The following is a 21488-nucleotide window of genomic DNA, read 5'->3' as shown; positions in this document are numbered from 1 at the left end:
CCCATATAGTAGGTACCTACATTTTCCAAATTTCTATATAAAAAGTCTTAAAAATTTAAGCAACTTGAACTCTATGCATTTTATTTTTTAGTGTAAACCAAACCTTCTAATCCAAGTTTTATCTGATGCAGACCACCATTTACATTGTATCTACATTCGACGTTTGATCTTGGATTATTATATGTTAGTATATGTTATTGGATTATCTTTATGAATTTTAAGCTCCTTTGGCAACTTTGCTCTATGCTTCTAGGAAGTTTGTTTAAGATTCATGTATTGTCGCAATGAACGAGATAGTAGCATATACTCACCATTTTACAAATCCTTCCCTCGAACTTTTCCAAATAATATTAAAGTTTTAATAGAAAAACAAAAAAATTGAAGCAAACTCTGAAAAAAAAAAAAAAAATGCAAACACATTTTCAACATTTTCTAATCTTTTTCTCCCAGTCACGTCACATTTATTCCTTCGACTTTTGTTCACTTGTAAGTTTAAAATTTTTTTTTAAAACTAAGTAATTTTATAATTAGAAAAATAAATATAGAATCCTTATTCAGTATAGTTTACATATATAATATCTATATATATGTATGCGTGTGTATGTGTTTGTGTGTGTGTGTGTTTATTGCAGTCACCATTTTTAATATGTTCCAACTTTTCTTCTCTTCTTCAATGTTGCATGCATTCCATGCATCTGCTGTAATATTCTCTCTATATTACCACACAACCACACACTACACAGTGATTATGACATTGGCCAAAAGGAGCTATCTGCAGGCTGCATCCAGGAAAGTTCTTTCATTAAATGAGAACATACCGTAGAATATAATTAAGAACGTGACAATGAGACTCAGCATCGGCTGCACATGACCTGGAAATAATCGATTTGAATTTAATTTCCGTCTTTTTACCTGGTGCATCATCTAGCCATCCAGCCAACCCATATCAGCCACATCATCCAGTTCTAGCCAAGCCGGAGACAGACCAAACCAACTCTATGTGTCTCTCCATTATCGTTTCTTATCGTTATGCATTTCATTAGATGATCCAATAAAGGATATATGCCGTCGAAGAAGATACCAGCTGGAGATGAAGACTGGGAGAGATGCAATCGCATATATTCCGTGCTTAACAACAATCGATGTTGCATCTGCAATCATCTTTTTTTTATGAAATTGAACCGAACCAAACCCAGTCATAGTCTCCTGCAAAGCTAGAACTAGTGCCAGAATAAGGATGATAATGATGATGATGATGATGCTGGTTGTATAGCTGGATTCTGGATGCTGCATGGCAAAACCTCTGTTCGTTCATCCATGTGTACTCACCTGAGTGATTTTCCACCAATCTCTGATTGAGGCCGGCGTCCTTAAGCGCTAGGATTGTGGCTCGAATAACAGTTTCACGTGTTAGTGACGGAATGCCCATTATTCCGGCTACACATTTCAACTCCAACGTCTCCGTATTCGAAATGAAACGTGGATCAGCTATATGGATGCGAATCTGTAAATTGCTCGAGTAGAGTATAAATCCTTCGGCATTTCTTGTTATTTCGTGTTGGTGTGGTGCCAATGTGACGGCCGGTGCCTGGTTGAAAGAAAAAAATACAAGAAAAAATGAATACAGGCTTCAGTTTCAGGGTTCATAAAGATGGATACACGTATATGATTTAAAAAAAAACATGGAATTTTGTTTTTATTGTCATTGGAAGTTTGTGTGTATGTGTGTAAGACGGGGAAGATGTAGAGACAGTATGGGATTGAGACTTATTGGAACCTTGTCTCATATAGGCTCTACCATCTGGTCGAACGTTCTTCTTTTTATGACTCAAGGCCGAAAGGTCTCTTTTACCAAAGGTCTTGATATTTTGATGTGAGATCTAGGGTTGTAAAAAATATTTTTTTTAAATGCATTTGTTTTCCATTACAATTGAAAATTGAAAAAAATTTTGCATTTAAAAAAAATTTTATTCCTACTGATAAATATTTGAATTAAAAAAAAAATTTTTTACTGAAAATAAAAAATATTTTGCATTAAAAAAAATGTTTATTTATTGCAAATTAAAAATTTTGCATTCAAAACAAATTAAAGGTTATTGAAAATATTTGCATTGAAAATAAAATTTTTATTGAAAATAAAAAATATTTTGCATTAAAAAAAATGCAACTGAAAAATATTTGCATAACAAAAAAAATATTTATTGCAAATAAAAAAAATTTGCAATTAAAAAAAAACTTTTATTGCAACTGAAAAATATTTGCTTGGAAAAAAATTTATTGCAAATACAAAAAAATATTTATTGCAAGTAAAAATATGAAAAATATTTTCAAGTGAAAAATATTTGCATTAAAAAAATATTTATTTCAAATACAAAAATTTTGCAAGCAAAACAAAATTATTTGCAAAGAAAAAAATTTTGCATTAACAAAAAAAATTTTTATTGTAACTGAAAGTATTTGTATTACAAAAAAAAAAATATTTATTGCAAAGAAAAAAATTTTAGTATTAAAAAATAAAATTTATTGCAACTCAAAAATATTCGCATTAAATTATTTATTGGAGAGAAAAACATTTTGCATTAAAAAAAAAAAAGTGGTGCAACTGAAAAGTATTTGCTTTAAAAAAATTATTTATTGCAAATAACAAAAAATTGCATTACAAAAAAAATTTTACTGCAATGCAGAAAATTTTTTAATTGCAACATTTTTTTTTTAATGTAAAATATGTATTTTTATTTGTAATAACAATTTTATTTTCAATGCAAATATTTTTCAGTTGCAATAGCAATTTTTTTGTTATGCAAAATATTTTTAGTTGTAATAATTTTTTTTTTAATGCAAATTTTGTTCAGTAGCAGTAAATATTTGTTTTTTTTTTTTAATTTTTGCATTTCTTTTTTCAATTGATTTTTTTACAACTCTGGACATAGAAGTATGTATTTCATAAATATTGAATAGTTTCAAATGGGCGCACCATTATTAAAAATAACCTTCCTACTGTATCACAAATCCATCCCTGTCAAAAAAATCTCCTACAATTGAACACCAGGTGATGTATGAAGTTTTAACGATACGAATCTAAAATTGATAAATCCTAAAGCTCAAATGGACATGAATTTATATAGGTATGTAATATCTCCTATCCATGTCCGCCGTTCAATTGAGAACTTCTTTTACCAAAAAAAAAAGATTGAACAAAAAAACATAAATAGGTTCATACAATATATCTAAAAAGTATAGATAGATGTTGAACTTAAATAAAAATAGAATAAAAAAATATATAAATAAGAAAAAGAACTCAGCACGTTTGCTAGACGATAATTTAATTAAACAGTTTTCCCTCGTATGCTGCTTAATACAACTGACGCAACATATACACAATGTGAAAACCGAATGGATAGAAAAGTTTGCTGTCGAGAATAATAGAAAGCCAACCTGAAGGCTCAATAGCATATAATAAGAAGATAGAAGAAGAAAATTGAAAAATACAAAAAAAAAAAAAAATGAAAAAAAAAATTGAATTTACGTGAATTCTGTATAAAAGAAGTTTATTTTATTTTTTTTTTTGTTCGTTGTTGTGTATCGAAACTTGTAACTAAAAAAATGTATTAAAGGCTTTCAATGTGGTCTATGTCTGCAAGATGGAAGAAAAAAAAAAAAATAACAACAACAAAACTTATTTGAAGGGGGCTTATGGTACACTTTAAACTCTGAAAATGTAATGAGAATACTTTCATTTTTCAAGGATTTTATTAAAGTAAGAAATTACACGTATAGTGCATTGAATTGGCTTAAAACGAAAATTGAACTTTAGCTCATTGCAAATGACCTAACGAAGAGAAATACCTACTCGTAATGATAAATCCGTTTTGTTTTTCACGATAAGGTATCACCCTTTATTTTTATTGGATTATGCGTTGCTTTAGAATCCAGCAATAATTGTATGAACATTTTTAAAACTTTTCAATAACTAAAACAAGAAATTCCCAAAATCTTTTTTTAAGTCTTTTATAGTACGAAGACTGTTAAGAGATGACTGTTTCCGACTTTTCCTACCCAAAACTAGAGATAAAGTTGGAATAAATATCAAAGGTCATTTAAAATATCATTATTCCCAATATTTGTCAAGCTTTTGCAGATTTTTTTCAATCGAATTATTCATGTACAAGTCATAATAATACCAATAATTTTTGTAATGTGGTTTCGGAAAATTTTGTTAATATTGGCAGCTTACAGCTTTCTTTACATGAAATTGAAGTAGCTTTATCGGGTCTAAATGAAGATATTTCAGCGGGTCCTGATGGAGTTCCTTCAATTGTTTTAAAGAAATGTGCTCCTTCCTTTTCCAGAATTTTATGTTTTATTTTTAATAATTCGTTGGAAAATGGCGAATTTCTTTCTGAATGGAAAACAACTTTCGTTACTCCAATATTTAAAAGTGGTTCAAAACAAGTCATTTCAAATTATAGACCAATTAGTAAATTATCTGTGATTCCAAAATTGTTTGAAAAAATTTTATGCGATCGGTTTTCATTTCTTTTAAAAGAAATAATATCTCCATACCAACATGGATTTATATCTGGTAGATCCACTTGTACTAATTTAACACTTTTCACTAACTTTCTTTTGAAAAATATGGCAAAGGGTTATTAAGTGGATGTTATCTTTACAGATTTTGCCAAGGCTTTTGACCGATTGGATCATAAAATTCTAATAAATAAACTTAATCAAATAGGTTTTCATTCGAAAATGCTGGATTGGTTAAATTCATATCTAATCGGTCGCACACAATATGTTAAAATTGATTCAACAACCTCTAAATCTATAATAGTAACGTCTGGAGTTCCACAAGGTAGTCATCTTGGTCCACTCCTTTTTCTTATATTTATAAATGACTTACCTAATGTTTTTTCTTCTTCGTCATGTCTATTGTTTGCGGATGATTTGAAGATGTTTTCTTGTATAAAAAATCCTAATGATTGTTATTTGTTACAAGAAGATCTTAATAGGCTTTGGGTATGGTGCAATAAAAACAAATTGTTTCTTAATATTTCTAAATGTAATAGTTTTTCCTTTACTCGTCGCTCATCTCCCTTGTTGTCTAATTATTGTATTGATAACGTTGTTCTCGAAAGAGTTTATGAAAAGAAGGATCTTGGAGTTATCTTTGACTCTAATTTAAAGTTTAATCTGCATGTTGACTTTATAGTCAGTAACGCCAATTCAATGTTAGGTTTCGTTATTCGGAATTCCAAAGGCTTAAAAGATCCATTCGCACTTAAATCTTTTTTTGTAGCATATGTCAGATCAGTTCTTGAATATTGTAGTGTGGTGTGGAATCCGTGTTATAAATCATATTCACTAAGAATTGAGAAGGTCCAAAAAAAATTTACTCGATTTTTAATAAATAAAATGCATTGGAATATAGATAGTATGCCTCATTATAATACTAGATGTCAGCTTATTGGCATACATACTCTTGAGAACCGACGCAAAATATATTGAATAACTTTTATAAGAGATATATTATCTTATCGCATTAATTGTTTTTTTTTTGCTTGAATTAATTAATTTTTATGCTCCAAGTCGCTTTCTTAGAAATCGTAATTTATTCCAGGAAGCAAATTATAGAACGAATTATGCATTAAATGAGCCTATAAATCGCTGTGTGAAAGAAGTAAATGCTATTTTGAATGATTTTGATTTTAATTTTCAATATAGTAGAGAAACTTTTAAAAATTTGTTAAATTTATATTTTTTAAATAGATAATTTTATATTGTATTATTTATTGTATTATTATTGTATTATTTCGTAGTCTGTAGAGTATTGTAACTCGATTGATGTAAATAAATTAAAATTAAAAATTAAAATTTAAATTAAAAATAGCACCGAACTGATTGTTACAGTTTACAAAATCTACTTTCTGGTAACATTAAGACATGAAATTAAGATGATGGAGAATGCCAAAAAAGTGTCAGTCTATCTGTCTGTATATACCTCGAGTTACAGTCTATACTTCTGATGCGATTTACTAAGCAGTTAAAAGTTTTGGGTGATAATTTTTCAAAAACGGTTCAAACGATTTTGATTAAAAATTTTGTATCTAATATTTCAAATGAGACCATATTTTTGTTAAGTATACAAAACATATTTTTTGAACCCCTATGAAAATTTCCTGCCAAAGAAACTTTAAATTTTTTTTGCATGTCTAATTTATTTTGTATTTTGTACAGAATTATTTTAAAACCTTTCGTATAATGATGATTTGAAGTTATGCTTCTAATGGAAAATGCTTTCTTAATATGTATATCTAAACTTCACACGGCTATATCTCTCCATAGTTAAACCTAAAAACATTACACTTGGTATGCACGAGCCTTCAGCTTCGGTGCAATCAAAACAACCATCTCAAAAAATGGTTTTAAAAAAAAAAGTATACTCGGGCGTATGAGTACCTTTATTCGATTTTCAATTTGTAAGTAATTTTAACACAAAATTACCAATATATAATTTTAAGAGAATAAGATTATTTATTAAAGACCTCTGTTAATTGATTTAATTTTGAGTTATGTTTTTTTTTTTTTAAGTTTGCGTTCCTTTGTGAGATTCTTGGCAAACTTTCAAGGAATTGCTTAGAGAGGACTTAAATACATACTCGTACTTATAAACTTTGTACTTGACCGTTATGGTAAACAATAAACTATGTTCTCTACATATGCTACGTCCTTTTATTGATATCCTGACTGAATGGAGAACTACATATTATATTTTAGATTAGTACGCAGATTTTATAGTACAGGTAAAATAGTACCTACATAAAATCAACAAATAACAAAAAAATTGTTACACTCATGAAACTTGGCAAAAAGTTTGCTTTTGGGATAAGAACCAAGAATAAAAAAAGTCTATAAAAAAAAGTTGGGTGGAAGGGTATTTTTTCGCGGACAAGAGGGAGGGGGTGAAGTTCAAAAATATAGTGAAAAAAATTGTTTGTGAAATATCATCATTATGACACATGTTTTTAAGGTATTTTTTGATTCTGAATGTAAAGACATAAAAATAAAGTCAATAAGATTGCTCTAAGAAAAGTTATTGCCGATTAAAATTAAGGGTGCTTGTTTTTTGAAACCCATGTCAAAAACAGGTTACACTGATGAAATTCGGGATGAAGGTTTAAGATAAAGCAGGGACAAAGAATTCAAAAAGTTCTCAAAAATATTTTTGGTGAAAGGGTGTTTTTTTTGATGAGTTGAGTTATGTAACTTGGTGAAAAAGTTTTGGTTGGTATAAGGATTAAGAATCTATAAAGTGTACAAAATTATCTTAAATTATTAGTGAAAGGGTGTTTTTTTTTAAAGAAATTGTGAAATTTGGAATTAGTACAACGAAAACTTGGACAAAATTACTACACCAATGAAAATGGGTAAAAATGTTTCATTTATAACAGAAACCAAGAACCCAAAAAGTCTATACAAATATTTTAGGTTAAAGGGATCTTTTCTTGGAACTTGCATAAATAGATATCGTTTTTAACTAGTCATTGGCTATTAGAAAAATAAAAAAAGCCTGCATAATTTTTTCATGGAATTACTCATGTCAAAAATAAAGCTAGATATAGTAAAATGTTTGCACATTCTTTTCAGTTTGTCGCCAAATCAAAAACACAAACGAAGGATCAATTTCTGTTTAAAAAAAGTACGCATACGCCCTACTTTTTCAAAAACCATATTTTTGGAGATGTTATTTTAATCCTTCTTTATAATTTTTTTTATTATAAAACTATTTTTTCTTTATGTAAATTTTCTATTCTTTCATTTTTTGACGTGATACTTTTGGGTGAGTTTTTATTTTTTTTTAATTTTTTGTAGCATTAAAAAAAAACCTCAAGCTTATAGAACATGTAGTCTATGACTGTGCGCATACATGTGCAAAAAATTGGTATTTCAAAAGGGTTTTTGACCGAATAACGGGAAAAACAAGTTTTTTTGTCCCAAGTTTTTTTACCTTTTTTAACTTTATTTTATTTTTATCTTTTTTTCTTCAACAGATGAAAATGATAAATGAAATTGTAGATATATAATAGACAGGACTATATCTGTGCAAAATTTCAATCAATTTTCTAGTCACAATTTTGAGATAATGGTAAAAAAAAGTTTTATTATTCAACAGGTTCTATCTTTTGATCTACAGCAAATACAAATTTGATTTAACTTTATTGAGCATCCTGATGATATTACCTTTCATTTGATATATCAAACATAACTGTACATTCACTACAAGCTACAAAATGTTAAATTAAAAACCTTCAGAAATACCTCAAAACACCTGTGGAGATCTGTTGCCCATGACCAGCCACCAGTGTGGGAAGTACTGTAATCTCAGTTTGGAATTTCGACATGGTTGGCTTTAAAAAATTCTAACTTTTTTTCTAGGCATCGCAGAAATAAGATTGAAACGTCATATGAAAGGTGAAATTATAAGCTTTTGCATTATATAAAATTTTGTATAGGTTGTCGAAACAAAATTGATTCAATAGCGTGAGAGCATAAAATTATATGTTTTTTTTTTTTGCTTTTTTTGATGAAAATTGATCGAGTTCAAAAAATTCTAGCTCTTTTTGTAGATGCCTAATAGACATGATCGGTATATATATATTTTGAGCTGAAGCAATAAGCTTTCAGGTGGTATAAAATTTATTATAGGTTGTTATATCAAAAAAATGAATTTTTGGGTGATGGAAATGATTTTTTCACTTTTTTCAAAATGATTGTTTTTAATAATTTATTTTAATACTCATTGTAAAAATTTAAAAATTGTTTTATTATTTAGAAGAAATATTTGGCTTTTTAATGATATAATTTTTTTTGTAAGCTTTTACATACATACAACAACTTCTTCTTTTAGATGCTTAGTAAAATATTATATTGAAATATTTCTAAACTAGAAGTGTTTATAAAGATCCCAAATTTAAATTAAATTTGGCGAGTAAAATTAAAAAAAAAACCCTCATACGTAGGTAGTGAGAGTGACGGATTTTGTTTATATTTTTTTTTATTTTTTTTGAAAAATTTTTTAGACTATCTTATTCCCGATTATAATACAAAGAACAAAGTCAGCATACTTATTCTTTACTCTCATTTTTGATAAATGTTTGGTTTGGTGTCATTTTGGTCTCTTAAGTCTAAACACTCAGGAAAAAGTAAGCTTTTTAAAAGTGTCATAAAAATTCATAATTTAGCTTCGTGTAACTTGAAACCTCATATTATTGATAATTTTGTTGTTATTTGAAACATTCGTAGCAAACTTTTTTACCACTGAAAGCGTTTTTTCTTTATAAGTTTTTGTTGATTTCAGTAATATCTTGTATAACAACACTGACCAAATGAAAACTCACAATTTTTTATTCTTCACAACAAAACAAGAAATTTTGACTAAAGTGCTTTTTTTCATACTTTCTGCCATGACAGTAGTGCATCAATATAACACTGGACTTGAGTAACGATTTTTTGTGTGTTTTTTTTTTTTGTTCTTTTTTCAAAGGAATATATCCACTTCTCGTGCAACATCTCCCTTTTGTCGGATTATTTTGAGAGCATTTGGAGGTTAATATCTCTCCCAATAACTTATGTATATGTATCTGTCACTGTTGTTATGTGTATTGTGTGTAATAGTGTCTGTGTATACTCTATAGACTATTTGATAAATTTCAGCACGTACCGTTTTGTTATTGATGTACCACGTTAGTGTCGCCTGGGGACTTGACCATTCCGAACTGCAGTTGGCCACCAAAAAATCACCATACTTGTATGGATGTGTGATTCCACTGATGTACGGGTCAAATTTCGGTAGAACTATAAAAAAAATAAGAGTGAAAGAAAAAAAGGAAATGTTAACAACAATGGTATAAAATGGTAAAAATCGAACAAAAATCAAATACATAAATGACGAAGAAAAAGGGTAAAATGATCAGAATTCACTTCATGTTTCCACATCCTTACAGTACTGTGAAATGTTTTTGGAAATAAATTTCACTCCTATTGAAGGATATTTATATCTTTTCTAAAAAAAAAAATTCCCTGAATTTTCTACACAGCACTGTTCACAGAATATTGATAGTAAATATCCTTGTATACCTTTTTTCCAACCATATCAAAAGGGTACAAGAAAATTTTGGTGGAAAACGAGAAAACACTTAAGAAAATCTTCATTGTATTACACAAGGACGAGGAGAATGCCAACGACAAAGACGACCAACGACGAAGATGACACCCAAAAGGATTCTTTGATTCTTTAACAAGTTTTCTTTTCGTTTTTTTTTTTGTCCTGACTTTTCTTCGTTAAATCAGGCAACAGAACCCCAAACGGTTATTCCGATGGGAATTTTTGTGTGTTATCACAACCAGCAGGACATACAAAATATTTACTCCTTATTTGGTTTGTTGTGTATGACCTGGGTGTTTGTGGGGGGGGTTATTGTCCGGTTGTGTTTTTCTTGGACTTGGACAACGAAAATGAATCGACCAACAAGCAAACTATACGTACAACTACCAAACTGGAACTATTGAAGGGTAGGTATTTGCCAATAAGGCAGTAAATCGAGCAAATAGCGATTTGTTTTGTTTTTTGTCACATAATCGCTGGAAATACTCTCCAGAGGATAACCTTTTGATAAAACACAAAAATATAATAAAGTTCCAAGCAAGGAAAGACACAACACAAAAAAAATGTTCACATCAGAGAATGGCATGTGAAATGGGGTCAATGATGACAGTCAATATAGAAGTCATCACGAAAAAGAGCTTATAATTTATTGAAGTATTTAAAGGGATTTTTTTTGTTTTGTTCCTGAGATTTAGTTATGGACAATGGAAATGGACGTGAGGACTGTAGTAAAGTACGTATACTTGAAGGAACTGGAATTTTTGCCAGAGCAAAAGTAGGGCCAGATTATGTGGGTTCTTTTTGTGGTTGCTCTTTCTGCTGTTTTGTGATATGAATACTAAAGGGCAAGTTTTGAGACTTAAATTAAAACCTGACATTTATGCGTGTGCTAAATCCGTGGGCAGGTGAATCTTTATGTCTGTGTCTTATTTTGGTTGATGTCTATTTTTAGCTTGACCTTTAACCCGAATAAGTAATGCGATACTTCATTTTCCGTGACGTATTGAAGAGGATGAATAGAAAGCTCTTTCTTATTTGAGAGAATAACGAATATTGCTGTTCTCAATCTTGATCTCTTTGCTCAATACTTACGCTTCATAGGTTGCACGCAATCGATATTATTTATACAGTAACATTGGGAATGGAGGATTTTGAAAGTTCATAGTTCACAAAAAGTGAACAAGCTGACATGCAAACTATTACCTAAAAATCTAAGATAACAAAGAAAACCGATTTCTTCCAACTAAATTGAAGTTAGACTTCACTAAAAGTACCAGCTGAAAGAATCATCAAAATCGGTTCACTCAGTCGAAAGTACTGAGTTAACAAACATATTAAAAATACATTCGAATTGAGAACCTTCTCCTTTTTTGAAGTCGGTTAAAAATAAAGAAAATTTTTAAAATATTTTGCAAAACGAATTCCCGATTAATTTGTTGAATATTAGGTACTATTTTCTTCACATATTAATTATTTTTCAAGTCTTATGCAATATTTGACATTTTAAATTTCACAGAAAAACAAACACAAACACACAAAAAATAGAATTGAGTGGAAGCAATTCAAACTGTTTTATTGGATTTCAGAATGAGTGAATCCTTGAGTGATTCCAATCGAAAACGACATTAATAAAATGATTTAAGTTTTTAAATAATTTTATGACTTTATGATCTTGTAAGTTCTTGAGAAATTTGAAACATTCTGATAGATTTGTTCAGGGCTGGATTTCAAAGTCAGAAGCTTTAAATTTATATTGCAATGAGAGAAATCGGTTTAATGGTCGCTTGGGATTTGATCACAGCTACACTCTCGCACTTCCGCAATGCGCCAAAAATTTCAATTAAAAATTAAAAATAAACTATTAAAGATACAAAAATGAATACATTTGAAGGATTTCCATCTCTTAATAGGGTAAATAGGGGTACAACAAAATTGCAAAAAATTGGCTATTTTCTTAACGCGACAATGTAAATGGTTGAACTTTTTTTTAATCGATAGATAAATTTATTACAAGACTGACAATGGTATTGAAAAAAATTCTAAAAAATTTCAAAACCAAGTAATAAATGGTTTTCTAAAACTAAAACATGAAGTAGACCTTTGACGAAGTGGTGATTATAGGCAGGGGAATTTTTTTTTGACAATTTGAAAAACGTCATTCGAAGGATAATAAAAAAAAGTAAGGGGTCTTATACGGATTTTTTTTTTAATCTTTAATCTTCTTGGGTGAGTTTTTATTTTTTTTAAAATTTTTCGAAGCGTTCAAAAAATCTCAAACTTCTATTTGGTAAAATTGGTATTTTAAAATAATTTTTGACCGAATAACGGGAAAGACAGGTTTTTTTGTCCCAAGTTTTTTGACCGTTTTTAACCGTTTTTAACCGTTTTTTATTTTTATATTTTTTTCTTCAATAGATAAATAAATGAAATTTATACTGTAGATAGATAAAATAAAGTTCTATTTTTTAACAGATAATATCTTTTGATCTAGAGCAGATACAAATTTGATTTAACTTTATTGATGATCCTGATGATATTTCCTTTCATTTGATATATCAAACATAACTGTACATTCACTACAAGCTACACAATGTTAAATTAAAAAACTTCAGAAATACCTCAAAACACCTGTGGAGATCTGTTGCTCATGACCAGCCACCAGTGTGGGAAGTACTGTAATCTCAGTTTGGAATTTCGACATGGTTGGCTTTAAAAAATTCTTACTTTTTTTCTAGGCATCGCAGAAATAAGATTGAAAGGTGAAATAATGAGCTTTGACATTGTATAAAATGTTTTAAAGGTTGGCATTGAAAAAATTGATTCAATAGGGTTAGAAGACAAAATTATATATTTTTTATGCTTTTTTTGATGAAAATTGATCGAAATCAAAAAATTCTAACTCTTTTTGTAATCTCTAATAGACATGATCGATATATATATTTTGAGCTGAAGCAATAAGCTTTCAGGTGGTATAAAATTTATTATAGGTTGTTATATCAAAAAAATGAATTTTTGGGTGATGGAAGTGATTTTTTCACTTATTTTATAAGAAATGATTGTTTTTAATAAATTATTTTAATACTTTTCGCGCATTGTAAAAATTTGAAAATTTGTATTATTCTTTAGACGAAATATTTGGCTTTTTAATGGTTTAATTTTTTTTTTGTAAGCTTTTAAAATAAAAAAAATTAATATAAATGAGAAAAGAAAATAGGTAATTTTTTTTAGCTTTTTCTTGTAAATTATGATTGTTTGAAATAAATAAACGGTTCAATTGACTCATTTAAAACAAAAGCACAAAGCCTGTTTTCTTATTTTTATTTTATTATTATTATTTTCTGTTTTCACGTAGCTGGACTTGTCGATAAATTAATTTATGAAACATTAACCATTCGGCAATTATTTTTTAACTATTCAGACTTAAATAAGGATACAATAAAGTGATATACAGTATTGGATTAACCCTACCTTAAACTTTAATAGAATATCAGTAGGCAACCAATTTGAAAATTTTTCGTTCGGATATAACCTATAATTGAAAATATATACCTCTCAATAAGTTTACCAATGAGGGTAGGGTTGAATTGAAAGAAATCTAGTTAAAAATGGTAATTGAAAACAAATGAAACCTTTTTGTTGATACAGACCTATAATAATTACAAAAAGAGAACACTCCAATTCCGAGTTTTGAGATTTGCATATCAATAAAAAGTTAAAATTGCTTTTGAAAGTCACATAATAAATTATTTGTTTCGTTATAACTGCAGCTCAATTGTTATTTTTTTTTCTCCTCTTTCTATTGCAAAAACAAAAAGAGATATAATTTGTATGATTTAATTTTTCTCATCATTGGAAACAATAAATTTCAATAATTTCACTCTGGTGTGTTAACCTATATAAAATAAGTTTTTTTTTTTTTTTTTTTCATTTAATAAATGTGGTTTCAAAACAAAAAACACACAGCAAAAAAAAAAAAGTAATTCTCAAACAAATACAAATTGCAAATATAATGATGTATTATGAAAATAAATTGCTTACATACCTCCAACTGACATGTTTGCGGTTTTATCAATGAGCTTAAATTCAGGTGCATCCCCCGATACCTCACATCGATATGCACCCGATGAAAATAAATTGAGTTTTTCCAGTTCGACGTTGCAGATAAATTGATTGCAAACATAAGATCCATCTGCTATCGTTACACCCTGAACAGGGAATCTATTTGTTGTGGGTGGCGTTAAGGGTGAGTATCTATAAAAAAAAAAAATTAAAAAAAAAATGTAAAAATGCATTGTCATCATAAAAAATGTTTAAGAAAATAAATTCCGGTATTTTGACGAACAAAGAAGGGAAAAACAGATTTTTCTCGTTCAACCATTCTTTTCGATCAAAGAAGAACCTTCACATTTTGTTAAGGAAGTTGGAAAATGTCAAACGACGAACGAAAAGATATTTTTACAAGGAATTTTTTATCTCACTTTTAAATTTAACACAAAAAAATTGGAAGATACGATGCATTTTTGTGATAGTTGGGAAGGTATTCAAAGGAAAAGGGTGTATAAAGAAATGTAAAATTTTATTCAAATATTGTAGTTAAAATTATTGTAAAATTATACCTGTATGCGTTATTTTTCGCTTGGAAACACAAAAGTATACATATATTTTATAGAATATTGCAATTTAAAATGAAAGGAACATGTTTTGATGCTCAAGTATTTAAACATTTCAAATGGATGTGTGGTTAAAATAATGGTTTTTTCTTTGTGGCATATTATAATATTGATTCTACATGACATGTTTTGTGATTAAATTTGAAGCAAGTCTCTATTTTAAGGCCCATTTGCTCATACTAGTCATAAATTCTAAACTTAGATACATATATCGAACATAACTCTTTTTTTTTACTTAGTTTATTCTAAGTTTCTAAAAAATATTTATTTATGTTCAACCTAGCAACGATTTACTTTCATGCGATAAATCGCTGAGAACTTCAAATTAAAATGTTAAACAGCACAAACGTCAGTTAATTTGAACTGTTTTTGAGCAATTTACCGGGAATAATTTAACAAATTCATTATTTTGGCAATTTTAATTGCAGAAAAAAGTGTAAAAGAGTGAAAGTGGCTATAAAAGTGTTTTAAATTTAATAAAAAAATATTCATTTGACAGAATTTGTTTTGTTTATATTTTTGTTTGTCAAAAATTAATATAAACAATATAAAAACAAAAAATGAACAGTGTTCCAAAAATGTGTGTTATTAATTTTACCATCGGTAGATGGTTAATGCTAATGAATGTGAGTAAATTATAAATTAAATTAATCATTTATTTCCTTTTTTACCACATACATCAATTTTTGAAGCCGCGTTCATTCTGTTTTGGTCAGTAAAATACTTTAAGTAAAACATAAAATATTTAGGTTCTACTATTTCTTCCCCCTAAGTTATGTTAAACTTAGAGCAATTTATGACACAATTTTAAGTTCGTGCAAACCACTATGTAGAACTTAAGGGTTTGTGTTTCACATAAATATTTAAGACTCGTTTCAGCAAATGGGCCTAAATTGGGAAAAAAAATTGCATGGTCACTGTGGCGTATGTGTAACTTTATTTTAATATAAAAAATATTATTGTTTTTTTTTTTTTTTTTGAAATTGTAAAAAAATTTAACTGAATAGAATTTGGAAATATATGTACCTAATATAAAAAAAAGTTAAGGATAATATAGACTAAGTAGATGTTAAAAAGAAAGAAACTTGGAAAAAAGAGTATTTTTGGAAGTTCTTGGAAGTATACCTATTATTTTTTATATCGTTGGTAAGGTTTTTGTTAGCTTTTTTCTATTCAAGACTTATAGTGCAAAACACATATCGTTCAACATTTTTGCACCCTGAGCTGCTGACTCTAAATACACTAGACTTGGCGTCATATGACTGGGCCTTTAACATTACATTGCATTCTACCCCAAACTGCCCCTGCTAACAGGGTCAAATGAAACGTTAAAATGAGTGACACTTTTTGTCACGAATGCAGTCGATTTAAAGATTAACTAAATGCACCACTTTTTGAAAAAGTACAAAAGTGAAAATATTTTTTTTCTGGCTAGGGCAATTTTTTTGTGAAAAAGAGTATACAAATTGTTTTTTAAAACCGAAAAATAAGCTTTCTTCATCATTTGTTTTAATTTTCCAGACCGAAAAATTGTACCTACAAAAATGCGTTTGAAAATGTTCACTTTTGTACTCTTTCAGCTAGCTAGAATTTTTTCAATGGGTGAAGGTCCAAAAAACCGTTTTTTGCCCGTAACTCCAGATTTTGGGGGTGTTAGGGGATTTTCAAATACCGTTTCGTATTCAGTGCGACTAGCTCTACAAAACCTGATAGGTCTCCGCCCGCGTATATTTTGAGTGTTACACCGTGTAATTACCACCAAATTATTTGATTAATGAATTGAACGTGCTATTCAAACTCAAAATTATTGCAAGATAGTCTGTAGCACAATCTCGCGTTAAGATGAAGCAATAACACTGGGTCAACAAGGTTTTTGCCGAAAGAACCAAAATATACTTTTCTAGAGAAAATTACTGTGATTGAATTCATTATAAATTGTAAATTGAATTGGTTCCTATAAGTTTTATTCTGGTTTTATTCTTCCAAAAAATGTTTAAATCTTTCCGATATCTCTTTTAATGCCCGAGATATTTTAAATTTAAGTAAGTCTTTGGTTCAAAAACAGCACTGGTCGACCTGCCTAATTAAAGTTATTTTTTCGCCTCAAGAAATTTTAGCTTGTTTTAGGGTGCTGAACTCAAAACTGAAGTCACAATAAATTCCTTAGCCTCCGTTAGTGAAATATTACCGTTATAAAAGGTTTTTGCTCACAACAGATACATATATTTAAAAAACGGAAACTAATAGAATATTTATGACTTCGGATTCGAGTTTACCAACCTTAAAACCTTCAGAAAAGTATATATTTTGGTTCTTGTGGAAAAAATTGTGTGAACCAGTAAATTAAACTTTTGATAAAGTTAAGTTTGTCTTTGGCTTATTAACTGAAACTTAAAATATCTCAGACCTTATTATAAGAAAGATTTTAACTGTTTTTGGAAGAAGAAAATCTGTTTTAATAAGAACCGTTACAAATTTGTTTATAATGAATTACCCCATATAAAAACATAACCTCAAAAACAGTAAAAATGACGTTTTAACAGTAATATTTCCAAATTTAAACCAATCAAATTTTTCTGACTTCGTATTCGATTTCAGGGCCCCGAAAACCTCTAGAAAAGTATATCTTGGTTCTTGTGGCAAAAAAAACAGTTCAATTTTGTTGATCAGTGTAATCATCATATCTCAAAACAATTGACTTTGTTATAATGTCAATTATAACTTGCATTTCTTCGTAAATTTTTCTGTGCAGCGTTTGGTGTAAGATTCATACATTCTCTTTAATTTCAGGTCTTGAATCAAAAGCGGCGGTTCCGGAGTTACAAGTATCTGTTCACTACCTTTTTCATATTTAGTGCTCTTACCTACTTCGCTATCTGACAAATCTAGTGGATCTTGGTAAATAGAAAATTGTATATTTAATTTATTGAGGGATAACCCCCTTTTAGCGGATAGGGTCAGATCAGGATAGGGCATTTTTTTTTTTTTCGAATAACACCATTTAATTTAAGTCAACACAAATAGAAATCGTCATTGAATTTTTGGAGAGAATTGTGTACGAAAACATCGAGTTCGTTCGATTAGAAAAAAAAAATCTTGTAGAAATCGAATATTTGTTTTACTATTATATAATTTTCGACTATTAGGGTTTACTCCATCCAACATTTTGTATCAAAGAAGCGCACAAGTGCACCAAATAAAACAGTACCCAAAGTCGGACTGGCTATTATAGTAAAGGTGGCGATTGCCACTCGGGCCCTCAGCTAAAATGAAAATCGCCAATTTGATTCCGCTTAAACTGTACAAACAGTCTTATAAAAAACATGTTATTTTATACAAATAAGCCATTAAAGTTGCCCATTTTGCCAGTGCGTTTGGGTTTTTATAAATATATTTCAGCACCTTCATATTTTTCAAAACAAAAAAAAGTTAAAAAGCTTAAAGAGCAAAAAGTTACGGTTATCAAAATGTATTTACAAAAGACAGATGTAAAGACGAAGTGTTTCATATTCAACAGATCAGTTCAGCAGCATTGGATCTGAGGACAACGATATATCATTGCCTGCTGTGATTAAGGTGTCTAAGAGTTTTTCATAGCTTTTGAAGAAAACAGACACAAATTACACGGTGCGACACTGAAAATACACCCGACAAATTACGTAGTGTAGGCTGTTCGTATGGTCGAATAATGCATATATTTTTGGAACCCTTCATTTTTTTTTATTTACAAAAAACTATGTTATTTCTCGGGTGTATTTTTTTTTTTTTTTTATTTTGTAGCACGTGTTAAAAGCCATTTTTGAAAAAGTCTGAAAAAAAATGATTTTCTTTACCAAGCTAAATCTCTTAAAATATAACAATTAAAAATCTGAAAAATGTTTACATGATAGCTACACTTATAAGGTTTGAGTCTTCAAAGTTTCAAATTTTTTGAACAAACGGTTTGGCTGGAATATAAAATTGATCGAACTAGGTCCAAGAAACCCCATGTTATTCCCATAAGAAATTTCAACCGCTTGGCGGCACGGGTTAGAATGAAGTTAGAGACTTGAAACTTAGGGAGTATTATTTTTAGTTTATTTCCAACCATATAAGATCCTATGAGCATACAAATTCTAATTATTTTAAAATAACGAGCACCCTATTGTGCACCTTGCAATTCACATCATGATATGCTATATTTTCTAGTTACGGAAACGTAGCATAGATTCCGCAGTTTTGGTCAAATTCAACAAAACAATACACCAATTTGTGCTTAAATAAATATTATTTCAGAATATAACCTATCTTAATTTTTTTGTTTGTTTTATTGTGCAAAAAAAAAATTGGGTAAAGTTGAAAAAATTGAGAAAAAATCATTTTTTCAAGATTTATGTGATAAAAACCCAACGGCGTATACAGGGGGGGGGGTCACGGGGTCATGACCCCCCCCAAGAACTCAAAACTTAAACAAGAAATTGTTGTGTTCTACTAAATTCTTTTGAGTACGATGATTTTCAAAATGTCGAAGTTTTAGAACAAGAACGAAAATGAAAAGTCAAAAAATTTGTTGGTATACAACCGAATATTTTTGCCATATCTGGGGATGTGGTCATATTTTTAGCGAATTAGGATTATTTTGATTCGTTCGATAATATAAGGCATTGATAGGCTACAAGTTAAGCTGTGCTGTAGAGCTTTGTATGGATTTAAAATCCAAATAATTTTTTTAATTTTGACTAAACCGAGAATAGATAAGAATATAGGCAACCTCTTCTAAAGGCAAATTAAATATTTAAGCAAGCTTAGGTCACTTAAAATAATCTCGAAAATCGATTTAAGAAAAACTAATAAATATAACTGAATATGTTTTATATTTTAAACCGCTGATAAACACCTGAAAGCTGATTAAATCAGAGCCGAATATTATGAAATCCTTCGTAAGTGATCTAAAGCATTTCTTTAATTAGTAATGCCGTTTGAAATTTCGAAAAAATATCTAAACTATACTCTGTCCGATAAATATTGGCAGTACAGGCCTTATGGGAGAGCTTTTTCAAAAACAATGGGACCTAACGATTGCTAAAAAGCAATTTACGAAAAATATGCCCCTGAAACACACAAGAACACCACAGACGTGCCATGGCATTGTTGTTGTTATTTCTTTATTAAGCGAAGTACACCCTCCTGTGACCGATCTGCCTCACGATCTGTGGCAGAATGAAACTCAATCATAAAAGCTGTTTATTAAAAGAATTTACAATACATAAGAGTTACCATTGGTAAACTTCCTTCATAAACTACTCCTTTTCAGCGTAACCACTTGCAGAAAAAAAGTCGAAGTAGATTTGAAGAAAAAATGGAAGTAGATTGAGAAGTAGATTTCAAAATATCCTTTTCTTTATAAAAAATCTATATTAAAAGAAAATAATTCTATTAAAGGAGAATGGGCAAATTTGTATGAAACGTGGACGTTACGCGGCCAGGAATGAATTTGTTATTTTTTGATGTAATTAAGGTTTACATATATTGTGCAGAAGTTTTATCCCTATGACGTATTTCAATAACGGATAAAATGCATTCTTGCATTTAACACTTTATATATGTCTCAATGTTATAACTCAATTGTGTATTTTAAGTGCAAAATATTATTTTCTGTCATTTTCCCTGAGTCTGAAGACCTTTATCTTGAATATCCAACCACTAGAACCCAAACTATAAGCATTTTAAAACAACAAATTCAAGCCTATTTTTAGAGTTTTTTTGTTCAATTTTTTGTTACTTTGAATTGTTTGAAAACTTTCGAACCTGAAATGGTTGTCTTAAAAATCTTATATTATGAGTTCTTTTGGTCGGATTTTCAAGATTAATGTCTTCATGCTCAGGGAAAATGACAGAGCATCATATTTTATATTCCATATAAAAATATAAATCAGTTTTTCCTTCATACATTGAACAATGCATTAACAAATACTAATACTGCATTATCTTGCATTCTTAACGCAATACAGCGAAACGTCCATAGTAAAAGTTTTTCCTGGGCTATAATTCTTTCATTTGATACCAATTTTATTGATGGCCGCTCAACGTCCAAAATGCCCATTCTCCTTTACTTAAGTTAAATAATTTATTTAGTAAAAACAACTAAAAACAAAAATTGCATTCTTTCCAACTAAATATTTTCGGTGTAAATGTATTTTTATATATTGTTTAATAACAATTTTTAGTCAAATTTTTGGTTTTCTGAAAAAAAATAAGTAGATTTAGCTTATATTTTGATAACTTGAAGTAGATTGGAAAAGAGATTTTAAAATGAAGTAGATTTTGATATTTTTGTAATGGTGCGAAGTAGGAAGTAGATTTTAATTTTTTTTTAAAAAAAGAAGTAGATCTACTTCAATTGAAGTAAAGTGGTACCACTGCTCCTTTTTCTATTATTTTTCTGAAAGAGCTTTCAGGATTAATGCTTTTTTCAAGATTTTTGAACGAAAAAAAGCATATGTGTTGTCGTGGTGTTGGTGGCTATTTGATTTTTATTTTGTGTATGTAGGAAAACAGTTAATGGCAACATTTTAACATGCATTTTAAGATTTCAACAGGCAAAATTTTGTACCCATGCGTGGGGTCGGCCTGCGTCTTAAATGAGTGAATTTTTTATTTGTTATTTTGGTGTTAAA

The 21488-nt window shown here is 29.1% G+C and overlaps 1 protein-coding gene across 1 annotated transcript in view; it reads right to left on the bottom strand.

Annotated features, from left to right (window-relative positions):
* Nucleotides 1–449: 449 nt before the first annotated feature.
* Nucleotides 450–21488, bottom strand: part of LOC129915283 (uncharacterized) — an 83736-nt gene continuing 62697 nt past the window's right edge. The window contains exons 3-6 of the mRNA XM_055994769.1: nucleotides 14205–14413; nucleotides 9719–9852; nucleotides 1330–1588; nucleotides 450–872 (exon numbers count right to left, since the gene is read on the bottom strand). Of these exons, the coding sequence (XP_055850744.1) occupies nucleotides 769–872; nucleotides 1330–1588; nucleotides 9719–9852; nucleotides 14205–14413 (706 nt within the window). The 3' untranslated portion in view covers nucleotides 450–768. The remainder of the gene's footprint in view (nucleotides 873–1329; nucleotides 1589–9718; nucleotides 9853–14204; nucleotides 14414–21488) is intronic.

This window comes from Episyrphus balteatus, chromosome 3 (genome assembly GCF_945859705.1).
Source record: "Episyrphus balteatus chromosome 3, idEpiBalt1.1, whole genome shotgun sequence".
In the NCBI taxonomy this organism is placed as follows: domain Eukaryota; kingdom Metazoa; phylum Arthropoda; class Insecta; order Diptera; family Syrphidae; genus Episyrphus; species Episyrphus balteatus.
Note: the sequence above shows the minus strand (reverse complement) of the source record. Positions and strands in the feature narration are given on the sequence as shown.